Raw genomic sequence first — 25,072 nt, forward strand, 5'->3', positions numbered from 1 at the left:
AATCTGTGTGGTATAACACCTGGCTCCTGCTACAACCTGACTTTCTGCTTAAGTCTCCTGAACAGCAGTGACCAGAACTGATGTTGTCAAAGTGACTGTGCCACATCAGTGTGGTCAGGCCTATTACGAAACGCAGTGGCTTCCACAGTTTATTCCAAGATGTCACAATAGGACAAGATCAGGCCAAGAAAGGCAGGTATGAATGCCTTGCATGGCTTGTGATGACCTTTGGCTGCGTGGTGCGAGTGGTGTGCCCTTCCTTGGTGTAGCTATGGATTTGTGATTACGATGATATCCTGGATGGTGGGAGAGGAAGATGCAAATACTTGGAAAAACTGGCCTCTAGGCTTTTACAGAGAATAGGCATAATCTTTACAGAAAGGCAGAGTTTCATATCTGCTTTCCTGCTTGACATTTCCCTCAGGCTACTGACAGTTGCACAAAAGAATACTCTGAGGCACCCGACTCTTCTCATGCGCTGCCTACTGAAAGCCAAAGGCTGTATACGTGTTCTGGGCCATATACTGCGCAACAGGGTTAGGAATTGCTAATCAGGAGGCATCCATGTCTGTTATTGCTGGCTATCTCAACTCATGGTACCACTTCTGAGGACACTGCAAACGAGAAGTGGTGAATGATTCCTGACTGAGGGTTTTCCACTTTGCTGCGATTTCCAGCTAACCCATCAGTCTTGAGGACTGTTAGAATTGCTTTGAAATGTCAGTAATTTATGGCTGAATCTGAAAGAGCCACCGATGGAGGCAGGATATGGGGGAGGGGTGAGGAAAGCAGACTCCTTCATCCGCTAGTCAACCTGCTAGTTTGGTGAGCTCACAAATGGGATAACTTTGCATGGATGGACGTCCTTTAATTTTAAGATACCTCTCTGAAATCTAGGTAAGTGATTTAGGAAGACAAGGCTTAACTTGCAATGGAGTTTCATTATTTAACCAAGGGGTAAAAAAAGACATGCTTTTTTTAAGATAGTTTTTTATTCAAACATAGATATTAGGTTTCTAATTTGGTGACTGCTAGAAAGCCATAAATCCACATTCACACTAACTTGTTAATTACAGCCTTATTCTTAGTAAGTGATTAACAAACTTAATTGAGTCATCACCCACAAGCTAGTCAGTGGGTACGTTTTATCAGATCCTCATTAGTACACAAAATCCCTGATTCTCAGCTCTAACTTGTCAGCTCCCACTGGCCCTGGAGGCATGGACTGAACAGAGCTGTCAACCCTCAAGATTCAGTTGCCATACTTGTGATATTTGGTGTTTTGCTTAATGCCTCAGTTCCTGCATTATTGTTGTTATGCAAGAAACTCCATACTTCCTACAAAAATAAATTATCTTTTTCTCCCCCACCCTCCACTCCCCAAAATGAGTAGGTCAAGCTTGAACTCTATAAGGTGAACCTCATAGAACAGGCTGTGGCGGGGTGGAGGGGGAGGCGGGGAGAGAATCCCACTGTATTTCTTTCTAATCTTATTTTGATTGGTAGTAAAACTTACTGAGGATTTATTTTCTTGAGATCCTTATCTCCATCAGTAGTGGTAGACAAATTGTAATGGGTTAACTGCTAAAATGGCTTCTTTTAGATAATAGTTATGTTAACAATAAATAACCGTTTCTTCAATGCCAGTCAAGATTCATTCCAGGTAAGCCACTTGGAAGAAGCATTTTTCTATAGCCATGTGGAGATTGTGACCTATCTTCAGTAGACAGTTTCTTTTTGTTTAAAAGCCTTTCTGACTTGTAATTGGAAATGCTTCAGTGGCTTTATGCTGCATCAATGGCCTGTCCCACCCGTCCATTACAGGTGGGGGGGATTAGCTCTGGGATAAAGTACATCCGTCACTTCTGTCGTTGTAGCTTGACATTTCAGGACTACCCATATACAACTGGTATGCCAGACTGTGGTGTACCTAAAAGTGATTTTTCTCCTGTTGTAATGAAAAAAGATCTGTTGCCTCTTCTGAACCTACCTGGCTCTTCCAAGAGTACTTTTTTTAAAATTTCTGTCACTAGCATAGGACCTAAAATAAAAGTTATAATGCATGATTTTTGTTTAGAAGGGCCACTGTCAGTATGGGCAATTGTTTCTCCAGCTAAAGAGACCTCAGGAAAGTATTGACAGCCTTTAAGTAATATGAACCCCGAGGACAGTAGTCTTCTGGTTCTTAAACTGTGATATAATATAAAATTCTCAAAAGCTTATTTTAACCAGGAAATATTATCTGTGGGATACTTCTACTAACCTTTAAACCTTATAAGCTATTCAGCCATTGTGTTTTTATAATGTGTAGGTCTAGGGTGGTTTTCATTGTCTCGAAATGTAACACAAGCCAGTTCTTTCACTGTACTATTCTTATTTCCATTCTGGTATGTCTGAATGTCAGCATCATTGTACTACGCAAGTGCATTTTTCATACTTAAAAATAGACTCAGTAACTATCTTCCTTCTCTTCCTTTCATTTTACAACTGCAGTAGCAGCTACATTTCCTGTCTCAATAGCACTTACGAAGCAATTAGGCAAATTTGGGACAGATCTTGCCACTGAATGCTAGACAGATTTCTCTTTATCCTCACTAGGACATGTGCGTATGAAAGCTAACAGCTTATACCCTAATGGCCTGGTTCCTTTCCTGCCCCTGGAAGAAGCGCTCCTCTCATTTTACACATGGGCCATTTGATTTGGTGCCACAAAATGAAATTAATGGATCCTCTAATTGGTCATTTGTAATTAATTAAAATCAAAAATTATTCATCATTGTCTCTGTTGTACCTTCTGTTGTCTTTGGTGACTACTGCTCATGATTACACTGCCAAAGGAAATTATTCGCACTCAAATTAAAAAAACAAAAAAGTAAAATTAAAAGATTAAATAAATCCCCCAAATACCTTCAACAGTAAAAAATTTCAGTATTTCTGTAAAATCTCACTGTTTCAACTAAATTGAGGGAGAAATTTGGTTTTTTAATCAGGTAAAATCAACAAATCTTACCTAGCACCATGATTATGTGCGTATTAACAAAGCTAAATATTCTGTAAATTTCCTTATCAAAGTTAGATGTAAGAAAAAAGAGCACACCAAACCATTGGAAATCATAAGCATACTATATGCAGATTTAATGTGGTGCCTGAGGAGCCTGGTGACCAGAGGATCCAAGGGAAATTTACTGGGTAGGGTCTAAGGCCAGTGACAGGAGAGACCCATAGTGTGCCTCTGTGTGCTGGACCACCAGCAACTGGAGTGGGGCTGTGGGTCTCAGGGGCTCATATATATGTCCTGGTGGCAGCAGCTGGGGAGACCTGGGTGTCCAAGGACAGCTGTTGGACAGACTGTCTAAGCTCAGGTACTGGAGGGGTCCACATTGTGTGTGTGTATATGCATTTTTTCCAGTAAAACACTTTCATCCTGATCAGACAGAAAGCGGAACAGGATGAGGCCACTGGTGCTGTCTGTGTTTTTGCAATGGCTGTGTTTTCTGTCCATCTTCGTCTGTGTGGCTGGCCATGTGTTTGTGTGCATGCGAATATGTGTGTATGTGTATTCCTTATAGCTACTGGCTAGACCTGGGGGCAGCCTCCCCTCTGTTGGGCTACTGGATTCAGCAACTCTAACAAAGGTCATTAGGAGTCTCACAGAATAAATTCCCTGTTTCTATGTAGGTCAAGGACTTTGGCAGTGTTCCTCATCTTTCTATGTTCTCATTTTGTGGCACATCATTGCTGTCTCAATAGGGGGTTTACAACAAGTTTTCAGTTTAATAAAGTGTGTAGGGAATATTTTCTGGGTTTGGGTTACTGGAGCATATGTTCTCTAGATTCTTCTTACTACATGGTATCTTGCAATTGCTGAAATGGGATTTAATGATCAAGGTGTAGTTTTATATTGCAGTAGGCAGATTATACTGACTGTATGCCACCAACTGAAAATTGTAGCTTTTTAAGTCAGTAGTTGAGTCACTTGGAGCTTCTGGATTGATCTTGTGTATAAACTGGAAAGAAGCACAAAATAAATGGTTGACCTTTGCTCCTTTTGGTACTCATAATAACAATATCTTCTTAGACTCAGTTGCTGTATTGACATTATCAGCAGTAGATGACAAACTCCCTTCCCACTAGAGGGAAGATAACATTACTGTTCATATCTCCTGCTCGTACGCAACATCATGCCCTTTTTCCTGCAGAATGCCATTGGCGATTCACATTCAACCTTGTGAACTCTTATACACTGAGATCTTTTTTCCCCCATGCAAGATTAACAAGTTGGGTTTTAGCCTTTTTTTAAATTATTTGATAGGTTTCATTGTTCATAAATGTGTAAAGGGCTTTTTATTTCTTCTAATGAATTTCATCCTATTTTTTTCCAGAGTGTTCTCTCATTTACCATTGTTCTGAATTCTACAACAGCATTTCTGTATCTTGGTTCCCCTCTGATCTGATATCTGCAAGTGTAATAGCTTATGTATTATTTCATCATTTGGTCCCTCAAGATAGCAGAATTGGAATAGACTGTATGAAACTGGAGCAGACCATATGACATTCTATGAAATTTTTGTAACTAATTTTCTTTCATAGTTTTCTAGCTAGTTCTATACCAACTGAATAGTAGTTCACCCTCCTTAGGATAGTTGTTAGCCTGCTTAGAAAATACCATATGATAGCATCAAAAGCCTTGTTAAAAACAAGATGTGTGGCTTCACTTGTTTCTCCTTTAGGTACAAATTTTTTTTTGTCAAAAAAGATGATCTGACTGGTTTAGCATGATTTGTCCTTTATGTTTTTGAAGGAGTCAGCAGTGAAAATGAAAGAAACTTGAAAATAGAGTCAGTTATGCAGTAAAATTGTGTACTTCAACATCCATTCAAAATTTTAAAAACCAAAATTACCTTTAGGCTTGTTTTTGTAAGATACCTTAATGCAACTTGCATATTTAGATGTATAGTATATAAAATGCAAACCAAGCTGAACTCAAGAATTATAGAAGAAAATGTTTTAATCTTTTCAAAATGAAATGAGGAAAGTAAAGGCAATGCACTTTTTCTATTTAGAAGAGTTGAAATTAATCATTTCACAGGTTTTGTTTAATTTTGAGAGAAGTTTGTCTTCTGCCAATAAAAAAATGTAAAAAAGTAAAAACAATAAAAAATTCAAAACCCCCTACTGTGGAATTTGAAGTGAGGATGAAACTTAAGGTAGGATTTGGCAGGTTTTTCCCTGCTCTGTGTAGTAGAATCGCGTTAAAATACATTTCTATATTACAGGATTTACGGGTTGAGTTACAATTTAGATTTTATATTATGTCGATTTTGAGAATTATTTCACACTGGTTTCCTTGAACATTTCTTTATTAAGACATGATGGAGGAAATCCACAATTTGTTTATAAGGCATCAAGCATTTTCCTTTTTAATTCAGATTTTAAAAAAAATATCTACAGACATCTTTATGAATAATGACAGTGATATCTGAATTAAAGTGTTCTACTCAGACTCTCAGCTATGTTAAACACTTTTTTTTGGCATTGGGAAGCAGACCCTCTTTCTGTGTTCTCGGCATCCTGTGTTCTCGGTGGTGTCGCTTTCAATATTTTCACATTGCTCAAAATCTGTGTGACTTTATTAGCACAGTGCTGAGCCTGAGCTAATATACCCTGCTGAGGGACTTAGCTGCAACACAGAGCTCTGGCAGAATATCTCCTGATATGGTAAGAATTACTTGTTAAACTCTATACATGTTGTTGACATAGCAGCAGTGTTTTGAAGCACTGAGTAATGCGTCCACAGCTGTAGGTAGTATCAGGCACTTGTTTATTATTAGGAAAGTTGCCAACATATTAGCAATGTTTATATGCACAGTTACTATAGCCAAAGGTACTCTTTATTGTTAGGCACCACTGTTAGAAATGTTCTTAAAATGTCTTAAATCTCCCATTACTGTAGCCCCAGCTGACTGTGGAAGCTAATAGCATTGGCAAAAAACTCCTTAGAAATTATAAGCGACACCCATATGCCAGCATTTGTTGCTAAGTGAAATAAATGGTTACTAGCACCGCCAAGTTGCTGGAACTGCTTGTAACAGCTGTGAACCCCAAAGTAGGTGATTAATGTCAGCTCAAAGCATTGCTGGCTGCCTGACGGAGCTTGGAACACCCAGGAACCCTGAGCCGCAGGACTCCCGAGGGCTGCAAGCCTTGTTGACTTCCTAGCAATATATGTAACAGCTGCAAACCCTGAAATACAGGATTCACAGCATCTTCTCTCTTGTCCATCTTCACTTGGCTCTGGTGAAATCTAATTACAGAGATAAGACCTGAGGAATTTTAGAATGCCCGTGTAGGTTTTTTTTACCGGTAAATCAGCTGATAAGCCCCATTACATGAAAATTTTAAATTTGGAGGTTGTAATTTACAGTTGTTGAGGGGCAATGGGCAGAAACTGGAACATAGGAAGTTCCATTCAAATATGAGGAAAAACTTCTTTACGATGAGGGTGACAGAGCCCTGGAACAGGCTGCCCAGGGGGGTTGTGGAGCCCCTTCTTTGGAGATCTTTAAGACCCGCCTGGATGCAGTCCTGAGTAATGTGCTCTAGGCAATCCTGCTGTAGCACGGGAGTTGGACTAGATGGTCTCTAGAGGTGGTCTCCAACTCTGACAATTCCATGATTCTGTGATTTTCAAGAAAGAAGGAGTCTGTATTCTCAGTGTGGCCGCACGCTCTGTTTATTGCCAGGGAATGGGAACAGGCTTTTACAGAATCTCTTATAAAATTCTTATCCTGGGAGCAGTTCCATGCTATTTCCCATCTCAGTATAATTGAAAGCAGCTTGAGGATTACGGATTTAGATTCCAAATAAGAATTGCCAGAGTTGCCGCATTGTGCCAGTAGCTTCTGCCCTCTGCTCATTGTCTGTTTGGGGGGCTGCAGTGGGTATACAAAGACTTACTAATAAAATATAAACCTTCAAAGATGCTAATCTGTATGTATATAGAAGGTCAGTGCGTAGGCCAGTTATTTAATATGTCATGTTGCTATACAGGAGTTAAGTTCAAAATCATGCAAATAATCATAACATCTCTAGCATTACCAATGGGAGACACAAAATTACTGATTAATCTAGGATTGTAACAAGCCAAAACCCAATATTTACCCATGAACATCTACTTTTTTGTTAGTAGAAGGAATATTTCTGCTGTCTCTGCCAAAACCATTTACTAGTCCTTGAACTGCTAAGCAACAGTACGCAGATCTTGAAATCCTAACTTTTTTATTAAATACATATATTGTTTAGTATGATAATAAGCACACTGTATTGCTCAGGTAGGCAGTTCTTGTACCTGTTCTGGGATTAAAATGGTGTTGATCATGAATTCTTGTGAATTTTTACCAAGCCAGTAGTTTATTCACTCTCTTTTCTAAGCAAGAACTATGCAGGATAAAATGAAATGTGAAAGAAACAGCTTTGGAATAAAGTAGAATAGATGGTTCCTCAAGTGAGCTATGGTTAAGCTGTGGGTTTCTTTGCTGTGGATTATTACGCAGGCCAAAAATTGCAACTTCAGAAAGTAGCTGAACTTGGTAAATTCATGGAAGGAGAAAAAAGCAATGAGGAATATTAAATGCAAAGACATCAGAAAGATCCAAAAAAATCTGTGAGCCACAAATTTCTGGTGTGGCCATTCCCCTGATAGGTTCTTAAGCTTTTATGAATCAGAGCATGGCACACAGTGCACCCCAGCACAGGGGTTTACCTTCCTGCGTGAACAATCTGATCAAATAAATTTGAATGAATAACTTTGAACATTGTGTGAATTATTCCCATTCATCTCCTCTGTCCATCAGCTCTCAGGCTTCATGAAGAGGAGTGAAGTGATAAATTTACGTATGATTATCTTAGGTGAAATCTAAAGCTACTCTCTTATCTGCATTTCTTAGATGGATGGCAGTTTCTGAGTGCAAAAGCACTGCGATAACTGCATTTGTGAATTTACATGCGCGAAATCATGTATTGGAATTATGTGACTCAAATAACACTGGTTTTTTCAATGACAGTGAGCTGGCTACTTGAGCCTGAAATACGGCACAGTAGCTGCATATACAGCAACAATACAAAGGATTGAGGTTGAACACTGTTAGTTTGGATTTAGTGAAGATATTTTCTGTGTAACTATGTAAGAATAATAGGGCTAGGGGGCATGATTCATACAAAATAATGTGTTTGCTGTACTATCAATTTGTTGGCAAAGAGGAAAATAGAGGGACACGCTGTACATAGTATTCTGCTTTAGAGCTTTAAGTCGAAACTGCACCTTAGTGGTTTTTAAAAGTCATCAAGATAACTGTTTTATTTCACTGGTTTTATTTTTCTGTTTTAATTTATTTTGGTCAAAAATATTTGCATAAGATGATAAGCATGGAATTCAAGTATGCATGCAGGCATTTAAAACTACATTATTTAGTGTTTTGACTGCAGGCTTTGATACTGGGGCCAATACTGCTTAACATCTTCATTTATGACTTGGATGATGGGTCAGGGCACACCAGCAGATTTTTCAGGTGTAATAAAAATAGGAGGATTGATACACCAGATGGTTGTGCTGCCATTTAGTGGTATGCCTGAAACAGAGCAAAGGGAAATGCCAAGTCCTACCCTTGGGGAGGAAGAAACCCCAGGCACCCACCTGTGCAGGCTGGGAGGTGTTTGGTGGAAAGTAGCTTTGAAATAAAGTGCCTGGGGCTCCTGGTGGACACTGAGTGGAACATAAGCCAGCAGTGTGCCTTTACGGCAGAGGTGGCCAGCAACACCTGAGTTGCAGTAGGCAGAGCATTGCCAGTAGGTCAAGGGAGGTGGATGAGTCTTCTCCTCTACTCAGCCTTGGCTAGAGCACATTTAGAGTGGTGTGTATGGGTCTGGCAGTTGTGGGGCAGGAGCCAGGGAGAGGGATCACCGCAGGAGGGAAGTGAGAGGCAGATCAGCCAGAGCACGCACCTCCTTCCTCCAGCCCTTTGAGTTATTGGGGTTCTTATTCTAACCTCACCTCTCTACTCCAGCTTCTGCGGGAATAGCTTCCGATTCTTGCTGCTTCCAAGCAGCTCAAAAGGAGATGAGTTCAGGTTACATCAGGGAGAGAAGGATGGCTGGTTTGTGCCCTTTTATTGTGGGCCTCGAGAAAGAGGAAAATGTCATGTATTGCATTAGAAAGGGGAGAGGTAGGAAGACATATAGGGGAACATGTCTGTTCCCAGCCTCATCCTCTCCAAAACTGCAATGGCCTCTCACTCTTTGAAAGCAGTTGTGAAACAGTGCTGTACCTTCCCGAAACAAGCACTCGAAAAACCAGAAATACCTGGAAGCTGTAATATTCCTTTTTGGAGTCATTGCCCTCCCTTGCTGCCTCCCAACCAGCTCCCTTCCAGCCACCACACTGAATTGAGTCCTGCAGGCTCAGAGCTTGAATAAATGCGTGGTTTTACTGGCAGTGAAAGAGAGAGGTTGTCAACATAGGAAAATTATGTATATTGATCTTTATGTGTAGTTTATGAGTTCTCAATAACATCAATAAGTAATAGCATCACAATTTCTGAATTATTACATGCTCTATGTGAATACAGAAAAAAGCCTTTCCATCAGCAATGGGGCCATTATTTGATCAATAACATGAAAGTAGACATCACTTTAACACAAAAGGACTTGAAACAACTACAATCTGAATGACATGCTGACACCATCAACATATTTTACAGCCAACGCCAGGAAGGAGAGTGTAATACTTCCATGTATTTTTCTTTTTTATGGATCCACTGATTCAAAGCATTTCCAAACCATATGTTTTTGACATTTTACTGTGTTTTGCTTTTTCGGTTATGGATTTTACTGTCGCCAGGGAAAATTCATATCTATGGTGCACCATTTTGTGCAAAGAACAGTGAGAAAGCCTTCTACCCATCTGCCTCTCTTTTCTCTTTAGCTGGCTGTCACAGGGGTCTAATAGTGCCTAACTCTCCAAATCAAAAATGGGTTGGCTTTCAATATAGTATCTGTCCAGTATCCTTTTTCCCTCCCTTTTGCAACACTGCTGCTGCAAGGCCTGGCAGCTTAGTGTAGGAAGGGCAGGGTTAAAACCGGAGTCCCTTGTTTTTGATTTAGGCTCAGCAGCAAACTTTGGTTGAGCTTGTATGTACAAGGCAGGTCTGCTTGCAGCTGGAGCCATGTGAATATACATACAAAAGCTGAAAAGGAGCAGATGCAAGTATAGGGCTATTGTTCTCTTTGGCTGTTGCTTAAGGTTAAATGTAAATGATCTCGTTGTTATAGGGTAAGAGGAATGTTATATGGGGACGACATATAACTTGCTTAAGGACACTACAAAAAGTAACTAGATCCAGTGGCAACTCTTATTCAACAAAGTAAACAGCTGCCCCATAAGTTGCTTTGGTCTGTTTACGTAAAAATAGAAGTATTATGCTGTTATGAAAGATGTGGTAAGGACAGGATAAGGACTGTTTTGAGACACTTGACCTGAATCCCTAAGTATTTTTAAGATTGAGAGAAATTACAGTAAAAATTCAGTTACCTTAAACCTTAGCACTACAGTAAGAATTTTTTCTGAACAGTGAAGATATGGATCCATATGAACATTTTGTGACAACTGTATTTAACTTTTAATATGATTTTTGAAGAGTTAAGGCACCATCAGTTTTACTTAACTTTTAATTTAAACTTTTGTAGAGAGCAAATATCTAAAAATCCTCAAGGGTTAAGAGGCCAGCATGTCTTCTAGGTGTCTCACTGCTTCTTCACATGCTTAAATATATATATAGGTCTGATGTTTTGTATGGGATTCATTCGAACAAGTGCAATGTAGGTGTTTGCATCTGATACAGTCACTGTAGTCTCCCATTAGTGCCTACAGCAGTGAGAAGCATATGCTTCTAGGGAGTGATTCATCTCACCTCAAGGCTTATCCCAGGCAAGTCAATACAAGTTATGATGTACCAATATAAATCATATCAAACTTGAAGCTTGACACTGTTGTAAATATACTGGGAGGTAAAATTCTATGTGTAGATATCAGGAAAGTCTTAGAAAGCATATGCTATCCTCTCAGGTGAAGTGACCTAGGTTTTTCAGTGGCTGTAGACCTCTGAAGTTCCTTCATTGAACATGTGGTCATGTAATCATGCAGCTGTTTAGATGCCTGTGTTTGCATATATCAACCCAAGTACTCACAAAACTAGGCTTTTAGCAGGCTGAAGATAAGGACACGATTCCACCATTCACTGCATCTGTCCACGGTGTCTGACCATGTTTTATTTTCATTTGTTCATCTCTTTTTCCAGCAGTTTGTCTTTTTGTGCTCTGAACAACAACTCTTCTGTTTTCTCTTGTCATTTGTCTGTCTATCTCATTTTATCCAGTTCTTGCACTGTTGCTTATTTCCTACCAGTATTTCCTCCCTCTTTTTTATCTTCAGAGCCTTGTTATGGAATGGGTCAAGAGATTGTATTCAAGCTGTCCTTCTTCTGGTCACTCCTTATCTGTACTCTGGGAGGTGCTTTTCTGCTCAGAATAATCTGAATCTCTCTATAAGGGGAAAATCAGGAGCCCAGGAAGCTGGAGAATAAATAAACTATTACTGTAGTAGAAATAAAATCTGACAATTCCACAAAGTTAGGGATGGTAAGATGAATTAATTTTATAATCAAATTAAGAAAAGAAAAAAGAGAAGAATGTCTTCTTAATTTTTAGAAATTTCTGTCAACTTGCTGCAAAGGCACCATACCTACATTAGGAAAATGTACCTTCATTTTTACTACTGCTCTAACAGAGTGACCTGGGGTTTACCTTCTCTTTTGTTACTGCATTGGTATTGTAAGTCACAAAATAGGAACTCTCTAAGACTCAATTTGGAGGTTTAGAAAGCAAGCATTCTTTATTGCTGCACCGGGAGCACAGGGGATCACTCCTAATGTGTGCGTACTGGATTGCTTGCTTACAGACATTATATGTGATCAAAATATACATATCCATTAGATTTCCAAGAAATGATTAACATGTTCATATTTTTTGTAGAGCTCATTGTAAATAAGTATGTAAATACTCATACATATGTACTCATATGTAAATGTCCTTGGCACATGCGCATTTATGACCATTGGTGGTCTTTCAGGGTCCTCTGGTGGTTGTCGATAGTCTTCTGCGTTCATCTGCTAATTGGACTTGGTCTTGGCGCATGCTCAGCTTGGGTTTTTTTGCTTGGTTTCAAAAATCCTTGTGTGGACAATACTACAAAACCAGCTTATTCTAGTGTAACTTCTTCATCTATTGCGCTCAGGGACACAGTCTTGAGACTTCCCCTTTATCTAAGCAAATTTGTAACTTATTTTGCTAACATAGCATTGCAGAGTTCTAACTGAACAAATGTATCACACAACTTAGTAACAGTATTACAATCTTCAAAAGGGAAGGGTGTTTTATCTTTGGTATCAGCATTAGTGATTAAATATACCAGGAGTCTCAATTCTTTAGTAGGTAAGTGTAAGGGTAAAAAATACCACTCAAACTCATTTGCTGCTCATTTAACAACTTTAACTATTTAACTTCAGAGAATTTCTGAATTTACTTACTTGTAAAAAATGCTTTCAAATCACTAATTGAATTTCTAAAATCTTTGGCTGAATATTAATGGTTTATATCTTCTGCTCTGGAATTGCACTGATCACCTTTGTCAAAAATGTTTTCCATTTGCCCTGCTTTAAGTGTTTGTCCCACCATGAGTTTTTCCCATGTAGAAGCAATAAAAATAGTAGATGTGTTCACACTTGGCAGGAATGTGTCCAAGAGCAGCGTTTGAAAAAGACCAAAAGAACTCAGTAGTATTCAAAATAACAGAAGCTGAAGACAGCAAACTGTTAAGACCCAGTAGTCAAAGCCATAAGATACATGGTTTAAAAAAGAAACAAAAAAAAGCAAGCAAAAAAAATAAAGAAAGCACAAATGTGACAACAATTTGGTGAGAAATGTTGTATAAAAAGAAATGACAATTCAAAAAAACATAGGATCACAAATGAAGAGGTTGAGAAGAGGCAAGTGATTTTAAATATTACAACTTAATGCTGCCCTACTGAGAAGTGAGTAATAAATAATGAATTACATGAGATTAAATTAGGAAAGATGATGTTTAAACCAGCCTTCCAAAACTAATAAGCACTACCAAATTCTAATGCATGTGCCGAGTTTTATATATGAGTTCCTTATCTCAAATCAATATAACTCTTGAAATATTTAAAATTAAACTATATTCTTAAGCACTTTGCTGGCTCTATGACAAAAATCAAGCACAAAGATATTCCTTGCAAGTGAAAAATTAAGGCTATGTTGGGTTTAGTACTACATATGGATGTGGAGTGATTTAGTTCAGTTTTTATCTCACCTAGGTGGATTTAAGTTATGGAAAGTATTGTAAAAAAGAGCAAATTGATAAGGACTTTATTCAGGAATAGATAGGATTGTAGTGAACAAATAAAGTGACAAAGTAAGTGACAAAAAAGATAACAAGGTCTAGAGAAAGCATTCAGCTTTCAGCCTGTGGGTACTAGGATGATGGCAGCAACTAACGAAAAATGGTTGAGAGATCTTATTGGAGTGTGCGTAATAGTAAATGGTGTAGATAATGTTAATGCTTTCTACCCAGCATGCATTCTAACACCAGGGGCAAGTACTGTACTTAAAGTCAAATGCAGATATAAAGAAACACTTATTAAATTAATCGTAACTGCTGAAGTGACCTGCAAGGCAAAGGTATTGAGAAAAACACATTGAGGGTTACTCAGGCAACAATTAGCTCATGTCCTGGAGGCCCCAGCTCCAATGGGAGGAAACGCTTGTGCTTTCTTCCACTTCCTCAGTGACATTCAAGACAGGATTTTTGTTTTGTAACTGTACTGAGCCCATGACTGTTTGCCATTTTTTATTTTATAAAAATAGATTATAATGCCTTATAAGATTTTTTTTTTTACAGCCACTCATAGATTAGAAACCACAGAATAGAACTTTAAGTTCACAAATAATTTTGTGATCTACATTGTCTGAATGTATCAGCATGAACATTTCCTAGTTGCATACATTACTAAAAGGTTTTGTTCGTTTAGCTTTCTATCTAGAGCATCTTGCTAAAATCTGTATTGACTGCAGATAAACCATAACGTATGTGATTTTTCTTAGAGGATGATCAACAACATATTTGACATTTTAATGCCAAATATATTATAATCATAATTGTGATTGACATTTCTGCTGAAGGTTTTTAGTGACAATGTAACCCAAGTTGCCCTTGCTGCTGGGCAAGCAGTAGTTATTTTGCTGACAACGTCTGTTGGAAAAGGAAGTTCCCTGATTTTTTTATGAGTTTTCATTTCATCGTCTCCCCTCCAGCAAGCCCTTGATTCCTGTAGCATAACCCCTCCTTATCCATTATTAGAGAAGGTGCAGTTCCAAGCGACTGATGTTGGACTACTCTCTAAACACTTCTGGTGGAGTATGACTGCAGCATGCAATGCTGAGATATCAGAAAAGTTACAGACCTGAAAGAAAAGGCACATTAGCTCAGGCAGAGTGCAGAATTAGTGCCAGGGTATTGCTCCCAGGACCTGATAAGGCATCTCTGAGCTGAGCTGCTCCATAGAAACAGCTTCTTTACATATCACTACATTGCATAGTGAGGATTTCACTTGTTTTGGCATGAAAAATCTGGGATTTCTTGCTTAGGTTTGAAACCAGAGAATGAAAAAATAAACAGATCACTAAATCTTGACTTAAGGTTGTGCAAAAAAGTATTTTTGTAAGTATTTCAGTAAATTGTGAGTTAAAATGCTGTGCTTTATTTCATCAGATACTATATTTCCAGTAAAAGACATAAAAGATGGAAAGGACAGAATTGGGACGGTATTGGGGTGTCCACTCCAAAGAGCAACTGGAGAATTCTCACCTTAAATCTTACCAACGCCCCTTCTCCCCATTTCCAATAGAGTGCAGGGTTCATTTGCTCACAAGACACATCCCTACTGCACAGTTGAGGTATCTTGGTATTGGGGAAGTTTTTCCCTCCTTTTCGTCAATTTAGAGGGGGAAAAATAATAAAACAGATATCTTATTTAAAACCCAAATGTAGACAGAACATCTGTAGTTTTAACATCTGTTAGCTGGATGAAGTCTGACAAACAAACAATGCTAATAGAATGATAATAGTTTTTGGCAGCCAGCGAGGAACACACTGTTGTGAATAGGTCTGGAAAGAATTACTATTTTTTTAATGAATTATGGCAATATAGAGTGTTTTATCAAAGGTGAAATATTTTACAAAGTTGTTGCTTTTCACTAAATTTTGAGGATAATCTGTTATAGACAAGCGTGCTGGGTAGCACAGTATGAGTGTATGAGACTCTGCTTGATTTGGGATAAACAATAATGCTGTGACTGAAGCAGAGAAAGGATTTGAAGCTGAATTCTGGTATAATCCAGGCCAGTAGCCAAATGCTAAGCAACTGAGTGTGACAGACAAAGATATACAACCCTCTTTTGCAATGCAGTTCCATTTATGAAAATGCTCAAAAAATTTTATTTTATATTCTGTTTGGAAATGAAAACAAATTTTGCAGCAACTTGTGTAGATCTGCCATTTAATGACAATACTCTGGTCAACCCCTAGTAGTAAGAAAAACACCAATATTAGATGTACATGATTTCTGCCTAATACAGATCTGAAAATATTTTCTGGGGAGTTGAGAAAGCAATTAAAGTTGCCAGAGTTATTCCCTTAATACCTTTTCTTTTTTTCTTTTTTTTTTCCTTCCTTGAGATCTGCTGCACACTGTGATAAACCTTTTCAAATGAATGGTCAGAAGAAATATGGAACGAAACGGGGATGATAGTTGTTTATTTTCCATTGACAGTGAAACAATCAAGCCTAATGCTGAATCTTGACTTTTGGGTGGGGTAATCCGTTTGCGATGATTCTGCCTTGTTATCAGCTGGCTGCCTCAGCTCACCCTCAGTTTAGGGTCAGTCCAATCACTGTTCTTCAACGTAACCCACAGACTTTATGGGAATAGGAAATTTTAACGCTGAATGACCAAACTTAATCATCTGGGCTGACTCCTTGCATTCAGACATCTGCAGATCCCACTGAGTTGTGTTGGGGGTAGGTCAGGCTATCCAAGCAGGAAGCAAAGAGGAATAAATGCTCCTTCCCTATTAGCCTATAGGCACACATCTTTCAGCTGAATCTCATATGGATTTTATTTTATCTAAACCAGTTTCTGTCCTCAAAAATATTGATTCATTCAGTAGCCAGAATTGCTTCCTGAAATGTCTCCAGAGCAGCGTGCAGCTGAATATCAATCTTATTGTGATTGGATTAATTCACTGAAATGCCATCAGCACGGAGGCGGGTGCCTTCCAACCTTGAGACCAGCTGGGAGTGCTTTTTCTGGAAACTCCCAGGTGCCAAAAGGCAGTCAGTGGAAGTAATTTCAGATACAGAATTAATGAAGGTAATGGCAGATGATATTGGGCAGGAGTATTTGGCAAAATATCTGATTTTAAAAGGAACACTAGCTCTAATCAGATGGGTAATGTGTTATGGATGATGAAAGGGATGTTCGTCCATGAGATCCATTCTTGTCCAACGTGTTTAATACAATGTGTATTTTTATGTTGCTGTTTGGTTGAGGCATCCTGCCCATTTACCAGCTAGTGAGCCATCATGGTTATTCTCCCAGACGTTTTTTTTGCCCTTGCAACTGTCATAATGAAAGCCTGTACAGAACATTTTTTTAATGTTAGTTTCATTTGTTATAACACTAAAGTTTGTCCAATCCAATACAATCTTCTGCGTGTAAGTATGATGGAGTCTCCAGAGCTTTCATTCGAGTAAATATTCAAGAGTATTTATGACAGGTGAAACTGTGGCTAATTTACCACTGCTGAAAAGTGTAATTTCTTGTTAATATTTTCCTCTTTAATCCCCCTTCTTTCTTCTTTCAAATTATGTTAGTGCGTCACCTGTGCTATTTGGGGATCGGGATTAGAGTATAGCTAGCAGGGAAGATTGCCTCTTTGATTCCTAGGTCCAGTTCAGAACCAGCTCCTTTACAGTCTGTATGGAGACACTCTTATCACCAGCAGCTGTGCAAGCAAATTGTCAAGAAACATTATCTTTGTTTCTTGATCTTTATTACTGTGTGTTGCTTTCACCTGCTTTGAAGATCTATGCGGTGTCTCCATCAATGAAATTGCTGCACTTAGGTTCTCATGTTGAAATATTTTCCAAATATATAGGTGTTTGTGACCATCTTTGCAATGTCATTTCTACATACCTTTTCTCTAAATCATCCGTCAAAGTTAATTGGATGATACATTTTGTGTATTAGGGTGGGAAGGAGCAGTCTATTTTAATATCGCTTTTAACTTTACATGCTCTTGTGTATTTCTTAAGGTTCTCTTTAATATTCTTCTTGATTACATATCACTATTTTCCTATTCCAAGCACTGTTATTATATTAAAATTTATTCATGACTAGTGGTAAGATCAAGTTCAGTGGTAGTTTGACTGCACATCTGGGCAAATTGGCTTGTATAGTAAGGTTGCTGTTAATCTTTATATAGTGAATAAAAATTTAACTGAACTCTTTATGTTTTATGTCTTTTAAAATTTATTACAAAATATCGGTTACTGTTCAATTAAAAACACAATTTACTCATTACGTTTCAATCTATCCTCTGTCTTTGGGTTAAGAGTGTACTGTTTCACTCATCACATGACATCATCTAATGCTGTCTCAAGAGTTTCAGCAGGCAAATCTTTTAACTCTTCTTTATTCATTAGTTTCCATTCTGGTCCCTCTAGCTCCTGGGACCATCAAGTCATCACATGCCCAAACTCAAGTATTATTATTGTTGGCACAGACCTGTCAAAGCTTTAGAGCTCCTGGCAAGGCACACAAAGGAATGGTGTATGGTACCACGAGTGCACATTGCCACAAATTATCATCTTCCTGAGTTTCCTCCCTGTTATCTTCCTGTGACAAGGTTCTATATATGCAATGTTGTACCACTGTTACAGTATTTACTATGGAGCTTTCTGACATTCTGCCTTCTTTTTGGAAACAATTAGTTGCATTTTCCTTTTTTGCAGAAAATACTGCTTCCTATCTAAGCATACATGACTTGCAATCTTTAGTTACGATGATAATAAATGATATCATTGATTGAATCGGCACTTTATATTCTGTTTAGCAATGTTGATTTATTGGCATAATTTAGCTTTCTAGAAAACATACAGGAAATACCGGTGTTTTCTGCCATATATAAAAATCTTTCCATCAAGACTAGTTTTGTAGCAACAGGGGTAGATTTAAATTTCTAGGTATCATTAGTAAAATATTTGTATAATCCACAGTGCACAAACCTAGGAAATTTAAACTAATCTCTCTAGAGCTCAGTAAGCTAACTTTCTCCATTTGCAAACATGAATTAGTTGTCTTAACAGATGACATTTTATTAAAGGGAGATTAGTCTGTTACTTAAAGGCGCCTTTCCCCTCCTCCCCAACTCCGATGTATAAAACTCCATACACACAGTGTGTAGTTTATTTCACAACTTTCTCCTTTGTAGAGGCAAGTGCTGACAGTGATACCTTATTCTCAATTTGGGATTGACAAATCTGGATGCTCTGGCACCTCCTGCCAGATGTCAGGGGCCTTTGAGCTGCTGGGGAATTTGTGATGGGAAATGCTTCCAATCCTTTAGCTGCTACACTCTTTGCTTTATGAGAGAAGTTTCCTGCCCTACTGGCTTTATGGACCTACAATAAGGGTTTCTGTTATTGATTTACTTCCACTAATACAGTCCTCTTAAACACATGTGGTGCTTAAACAGACCTGTTGCCTTAGATTAGGGTGACTGCTTACCTCAGGGATGGTTCTGCACTTTTATTTTTCCCAGACTTCTGTGCATTATTACAGTGACAAAATTTAAACATAAATGCTCCTTAGAGATAATAAAACAACCAAACACCAAAAGGCCACTTGCCTTTTCTGGTGACTTCCCTTCCCATCGGAGTTCTTGGGACTGCTGAGTGGCTTCAACTTCCCAGCTTCCAACCTCTGGACCTCTATATGGGACGTATACACTCTCTATGCAGTGTGGTTTCCTTTTCTAATTTTGTTTCAACTCTCTAATATCCATACTCTCTTACATAACTCCTGGTCTTTCCCGTTGATTTCATTCGTGTTTCATCCCATTTTCTTGAATGATTACCATTCCTACTTTCTGTACTTTCTGCTTTCTTTAACCTGAAAGCAGTTTAGGTTTATATTCTTGGTTTTAATCTACCATGGTTCATTTCAGCTTCACCTAGGGTTATTGAGCTAGCTTCTACTCCCCTACTGGAGAATTGGTGCTTTCTACACTTTGTTTTACCCTTTTTTTTCACTTCACTCTGTCTAGTGTTGATCACAACCCTTCCATGAAAATGCATGGATTTTCAACAAAATTAATGTTTTCCTGTTTCAAAAAGTATCATGTTTCTGGATAAAATATTGTTTATTAAAATATATGTCTGACCCCAATACTTCCTTAGTAAAATTCTCCTGTATATTTCTCAGTTTTTCAGCAAAGTCTCCAAGTTCAAATTCCTTAACCTGCCCATCTGTCGTACTAGGCTGAAGCGTTTCTCATAATAGTTGCATAATATCATTTCCTTTCCTGTTCTCTCCCTTATCAAATTCTACTTTCATTTTCAGTGTGAAGCCAAAGAAATTTCCTTGACTTTTGTGAAATAATGTTTGGTTGTTGTTTTATTTTAAATCCAAAATCAAAATTTATCTTACTGGCTTTTTGAATTTTGGATAATTTCCAAGATTATTTTTTTTTTAAGTATAAAAATGTCCTACATTTTATGGGCTCAAACCTCTTTACTTTAAGACAAACTTTTACATACATAGCGCTGTCCTTTCTGCATCATCTTTAATGTTTTGTTGTTTTTCTATTTCACACTGTTTCCTGAATTATTTTGCTTTGGACCCATTCCAGGACTGTTATTTGTTGCTTCCTTTCTATTTACAGGGTAAGATAGAGCCATTAGCTGTGTTTCTGCTCTACTTCTCCATCACTAACAAAAAAGCACAACTACTCAGCTGGCTCTACAGACAGGTCTATATTTACCTCTCAAACAGAAGAATCTGCATACCTACAGACCTGAGTCTGGGCGTACTGCAAAATGTCAGGGTGACCTGCAGAGTTACAATTACATCGATGTGATTAAACCTCACTAACTAAATCTGGTTCTCAGGTAGCCAGATTGCAGGCTTGAAATATGGGCTCTGAGAAAGTTGGTGGAAGTTTTGGCACCGACTTCAGTGGGGTTGGGACTCTGACTAAAATCCTGTCTCACGCTTGCTCTATATGGACCTCTCTAGTTAGCTCTACTTTTGCTCCCACGTGGTCTGTGGAGTATATTACAGGGACATGACCTCAGTAAGCTAAACATATAAGTAAATCAACTGCGAGTGACACACTTAAAAATCCTGTGGCATTGATTCCTTTCATATTGTCTCCCGACTGGAATGGTTTCTAGGATGTTAACATTATTGCTTTTCTTTAACATATGCAGGCCAAAAAAGCATTCTGATTAAACTCTACTAACTGTAATCCATTTATGTAGTGATCACACAAGCAATCGGAATAATTTAAAAATTAGAAACAGTGCATTTTAGATGTTAAATAAAGTCTTTCATTTGAGAATTTGAGCAGACTTAATTGTTAAATTAAGGCAGCAGAACTTTTACTAAATTATGGCCTTTATAAGGAAATAAACATTTGATTTTCAATACCTTAATCTATCTGGCTCTCATTTTGTATTATAGTTAATACTCTTAATTGAATGGTAAATGTTATCTTCTTTAGTATTTAAAAGTTTTTAATTCTGTTTTCGTTTCTGAAATCTCCATTGGAGTAATTGCTTATATATGTTTCCCTACATACACTCATTTTAAGTTCAGAAGCAGTTGCTCACAAATTGTATCAAATTGGGAGTAAATATTCTAAAGAAAGATTTCTCAGGGATAACCTGAGTAGCAGGTTCAGTTTTTCTGACAGTATTTAAACTGATATATGTATTATGTATATATGAATTTGGTTTTTTTCCTCTAGATCTGTGTACACATAGGCACAGAGTCTGCATATGTACACAAACAGCACGCACACAACTATGACATATCACCTGACACATTCACACTGTGTCCTCCATTTTATAGCAATTTGAAAAAAAAAATTTTCTGTCTTTTATCCTTTCTTGAAGTTTGGCTTTTGGCCATCATCTGTGGCAGTTATGCAAAATCATTTTCTGTGAAAGAATGACATCGTACACCCCACAGGCATTTAGTGCTGAGCTATAATTCTGCTTATAACTTTCTTATCACTTGCTCTTCCTTTACAAAGAAAGGCAGCTATGTAACACTTGTAATAAATTTTTTTAGCAATACATGAATCTGTAGGTTCTGAATGTGTAAAATAGTACTTTTGTAGTTTGCAAAGAGCAGTAGCATTGCCATTCATCCAGATTTTTGACTAAATAACCAGGAGTTAGAAAAAGAAATTCCTGTAACAAAAAGCAGAATCAGGTCTTTATGGCTTTCAGTCCTGTAGAATGAAGTGAAGAAACTATGAGAAGGTTATCTTTCATTAGGTTCTAATCAGGCATGAATAAACAACTTTAGCCCTAAAATACAGAGGATTTATGTTCCATTAAGAAGGGCTGTACCCATCTTAATGCATATGTGGGTGGACTGGGTTGTGAACTTACTTGTTTTATCACATAGGTTAAAGATTTTGCTATGAATCTTTTACTGATATTTCTATATAGTCATGCTATATCATGTACTTTTCCAGTAATCTTACATTGTGTCAATTTATTTATTAACATGAGCTTTTCATTACTACTTTTTAAAGCATAACTCTCAAAGCACAATATTGAGTTCTGGTGCTTGTTGGGTTAAGTTCATTGTATGTCCCCAAACTCTCATAGGGATAATTTTGTGAAAAGTTAAATATTTTCAGAAGACTTTGAGAAAGAAGGCAGCAGGGAGGGTAGGAAGACTGACATAACTATTTCAGGTTATTTTTCCCTCTCTTATGAGTGTCTTGTTAAAATGGCAAAGTGATGCAGAATAAGACCAACCCTGCTATATCTGATACTTGAAAAAAAGGCCTCTGAACCTCTCCTGCATTCTAAGAACTGTTTGAGCATGAAATTTCCCCATTTATATTTTAATAAAACCTTTTTTCAAACAGAAAATGAAGAAAGATGTTCTTTTGTAATTCAAGTGTCGTTATTATTACGTATAAACCTGGATTCATCTCATCTCACTTTACATGGCTGAGAAATTTGAGTTATGAGTCTTCTTCATCTTTCTTCAATCAATGAAGAGAGCCAAGGTTTTGCTTCATTGTTTCCCAAGGAAATTTAGGCAAAATGGATACAAGATTAGGGACTTTAAGTCACTAAAATGTCAAAGGATGGATCTGAATTGACATGCTTCTATCACAGATCTTCACCCTAAAGCCAGATCACAGCTATAGAACTGCTTCTCATTGCTAAGGCTTTTTGTATTTTAGTTTAGAAAAGCTTACTATTCAGTCTGCGAACCTGTGTTAGGTGAACCTTGCTGATGTTGCTTGTCACTACTGTTACTTCAGTGTTGCTCTTTACTTCTTTTTCTTAAGGATCAATCAAATTACGTTCGATCCAAAACCATAATAACTTGAAAAGCAACTACTTTGCAGTCAACAGGCTGCAAGCAGCCAGACTGCTGAGAGGCATTCCTCTTCATGCTGGATTTCTAAATTCCAATTTCCTCTCTTTTTCAGTCAGAGATGGAGGTTCTTATTTTTATTTTATTTTATCTTACTTTTATTGTGCAATGGATGCATGATGTTCAGCATTAAAAACCTAGACCAAAAAGCTGGCTAGGTCTACCTGCTAAACCTTCATTCCTTTTCCCTTGAAATAAGCTCTTCACAAACTGTTATGAAATTCGAAGAAAGCTAAATGATACTGTTTTGTAAAATCAAGACTACAATATCACAGTAACTCAAGTGTATTTTTTAATAAAATCTAATAAAACAACAGTTTCTATATTAAAAATACTTTATCTGAGGCTTACATGGCAGTAGAGGGTCTTAAAAATCCCCCTAGCTAATGACCGATGAAGAGAAAGGATCTTCTCTCATTGAATGGTAGAGTGTAAATGGTTCAGTTATGCACACTTCATGTTGTTTTGACTTCAGCGATTTTAATTAATTTAGTTAAGGAAAATAAACTCTATTTGGGCTTAGGAGGTTATAGCAACACAATATGTTCTTTGTGAATCTGAAGTCAGAGAATGAGTCCTGTCTCTGCCAGGCTAAATATAGGTTTTATAAACTTGAAGAAAAATTTAGATCTGCTATTTCAGATTAAAATTGTCTATTTGGACTTTCAAAAGAGGGTTTCTACTTCCAATATATTGAATGCCTGATTAAGGAAAGTGTAAACTTAATACTAAGGTTGGATATACTTATATTGGCTAGAATTCATCTACACTTCCTGACTATTTATTGAGTTTGAAAGGCTTAACATAACTGTATTAGGAAGATTATTTTTCAACAGTCAAACCAATTTGCATTAAATGGGCCCTTTAAAAAAATCCTCATCTGCTATGCATGGCTGAGAAAAAAAGCTTGAGAAACACATTCCTAGCAACCCAAAAAATACTAGAGGAAGTAACTACAAGTATCTTTGGATCTGGACAATTTTCAGAATGTTAATATGCAGGCATTCCCTTCATAACACTGCCTGAAAACCATCCACAAAAATATAGAATAGAGAAGAATTCACAAAAATATGTTGTCTTTGACTTGGGCAGAAGAATTCAGTGAAGTTTTCTGATTTTTTTGTGTTAATAGGTTTCTTATTTTATCTAATTATAAGCATTCTCAAACCGTGCACAAATTCTGGTGTTTTCAGATGTGTAGAATTAGCCACTGATTCCCCTTTGATAGCACAGATGACAGGGGGCTGTTTCAGAAGAGGAAACTGGGAGTCAGGTAAACTTCTGAACTGCAGCCTTGGCTGCCATAATTCTCTGATACCTTTCCTATTACCTGAAAGAGAGGAAGAGGTGCTATTAGAGGTTCACCCTCTAATTCAAAGAGTTTGAGAATATCCCCTTGGAACAATTATCAACTCTTATGAAAAGAATGTAGAAGGAAGTTGATGGGGAATTCATCCTACAGATTTACTTTCTTAGAGCTGCTTCTTCTGTGCAGTGTGTAAGATGCATCAAACAGAGGATTTTACACTACTGATTTTGAAGATTCCCTAGTTTAATTTTGCAGCAGGTGGTTTATAGAACTAAGGTATTTCAAAATCTCTTTAAATGAGTAAATGGTACAAGTAGGACTTCCAAGCTGTATGGTGATGAAAATTCTCTGTATGACCGCAATGCGTGGATTGTGTCTTGTTGCACTGTGAAGAGCAAAGTTTTTCTTCTGGCTGCTAGATGACTTATAGTGACCTTCTTTTTTTGTTGTTTGATTTTTTTCAGCTTTCATTTGCAGCAACAACCCCAGAGTTGGCTGATAAGAAAAAATATCCTTATTTCTTCCGGACAGTGCCATCTGATAATGCAGTGAATCCAGCAATTTTGAAGTTACTCAAATATTATCAGTGGAAGAGAGTAGGAACTTTAACCCAGGATGTACAAAGGTTCTCTGAGGTAAGATTTGCATAGTTTCCAGTACACAAAGAGAGCTACTAATAACCTTTCAAGGAGCTAGTTTCTCCATTAATGGCAATTATGTAAAAAGAAATAGATCCACTGTTTCAGTCTTGTTTGGCTTTGTCTTCCTAGGTCACATTTGCTGTACAGAATAAACTTAATTCTCTTCTGGGACTGTCTATAGTAAAACCTACCTGTGCTTTCCCTTGACTGGTTTATTGCAGTGAGATAAATGCACCCAA

General features: G+C 37.6%; 1 protein-coding gene across 1 annotated transcript in view; it reads left to right on the plus strand.

Annotated features, from left to right (window-relative positions):
- GABBR2 (gamma-aminobutyric acid (GABA) B receptor, 2) overlaps positions 1–25,072 on the plus strand; it is a 474,269-nt gene that overhangs the window by 155,093 nt on the left and 294,104 nt on the right. Inside the window, exon 3 of the mRNA XM_014938669.1 lies at positions 24,657–24,827. Within this exon, the coding sequence (XP_014794155.1) occupies positions 24,657–24,827 (171 nt within the window). The remainder of the gene's footprint in view (positions 1–24,656; positions 24,828–25,072) is intronic.

Source organism: Calidris pugnax, unplaced genomic scaffold, assembly GCF_001431845.1.
Source record: "Calidris pugnax isolate Ruff unplaced genomic scaffold, ASM143184v1 scaffold13, whole genome shotgun sequence".
Lineage (NCBI taxonomy): Eukaryota > Metazoa > Chordata > Aves > Charadriiformes > Scolopacidae > Calidris > Calidris pugnax.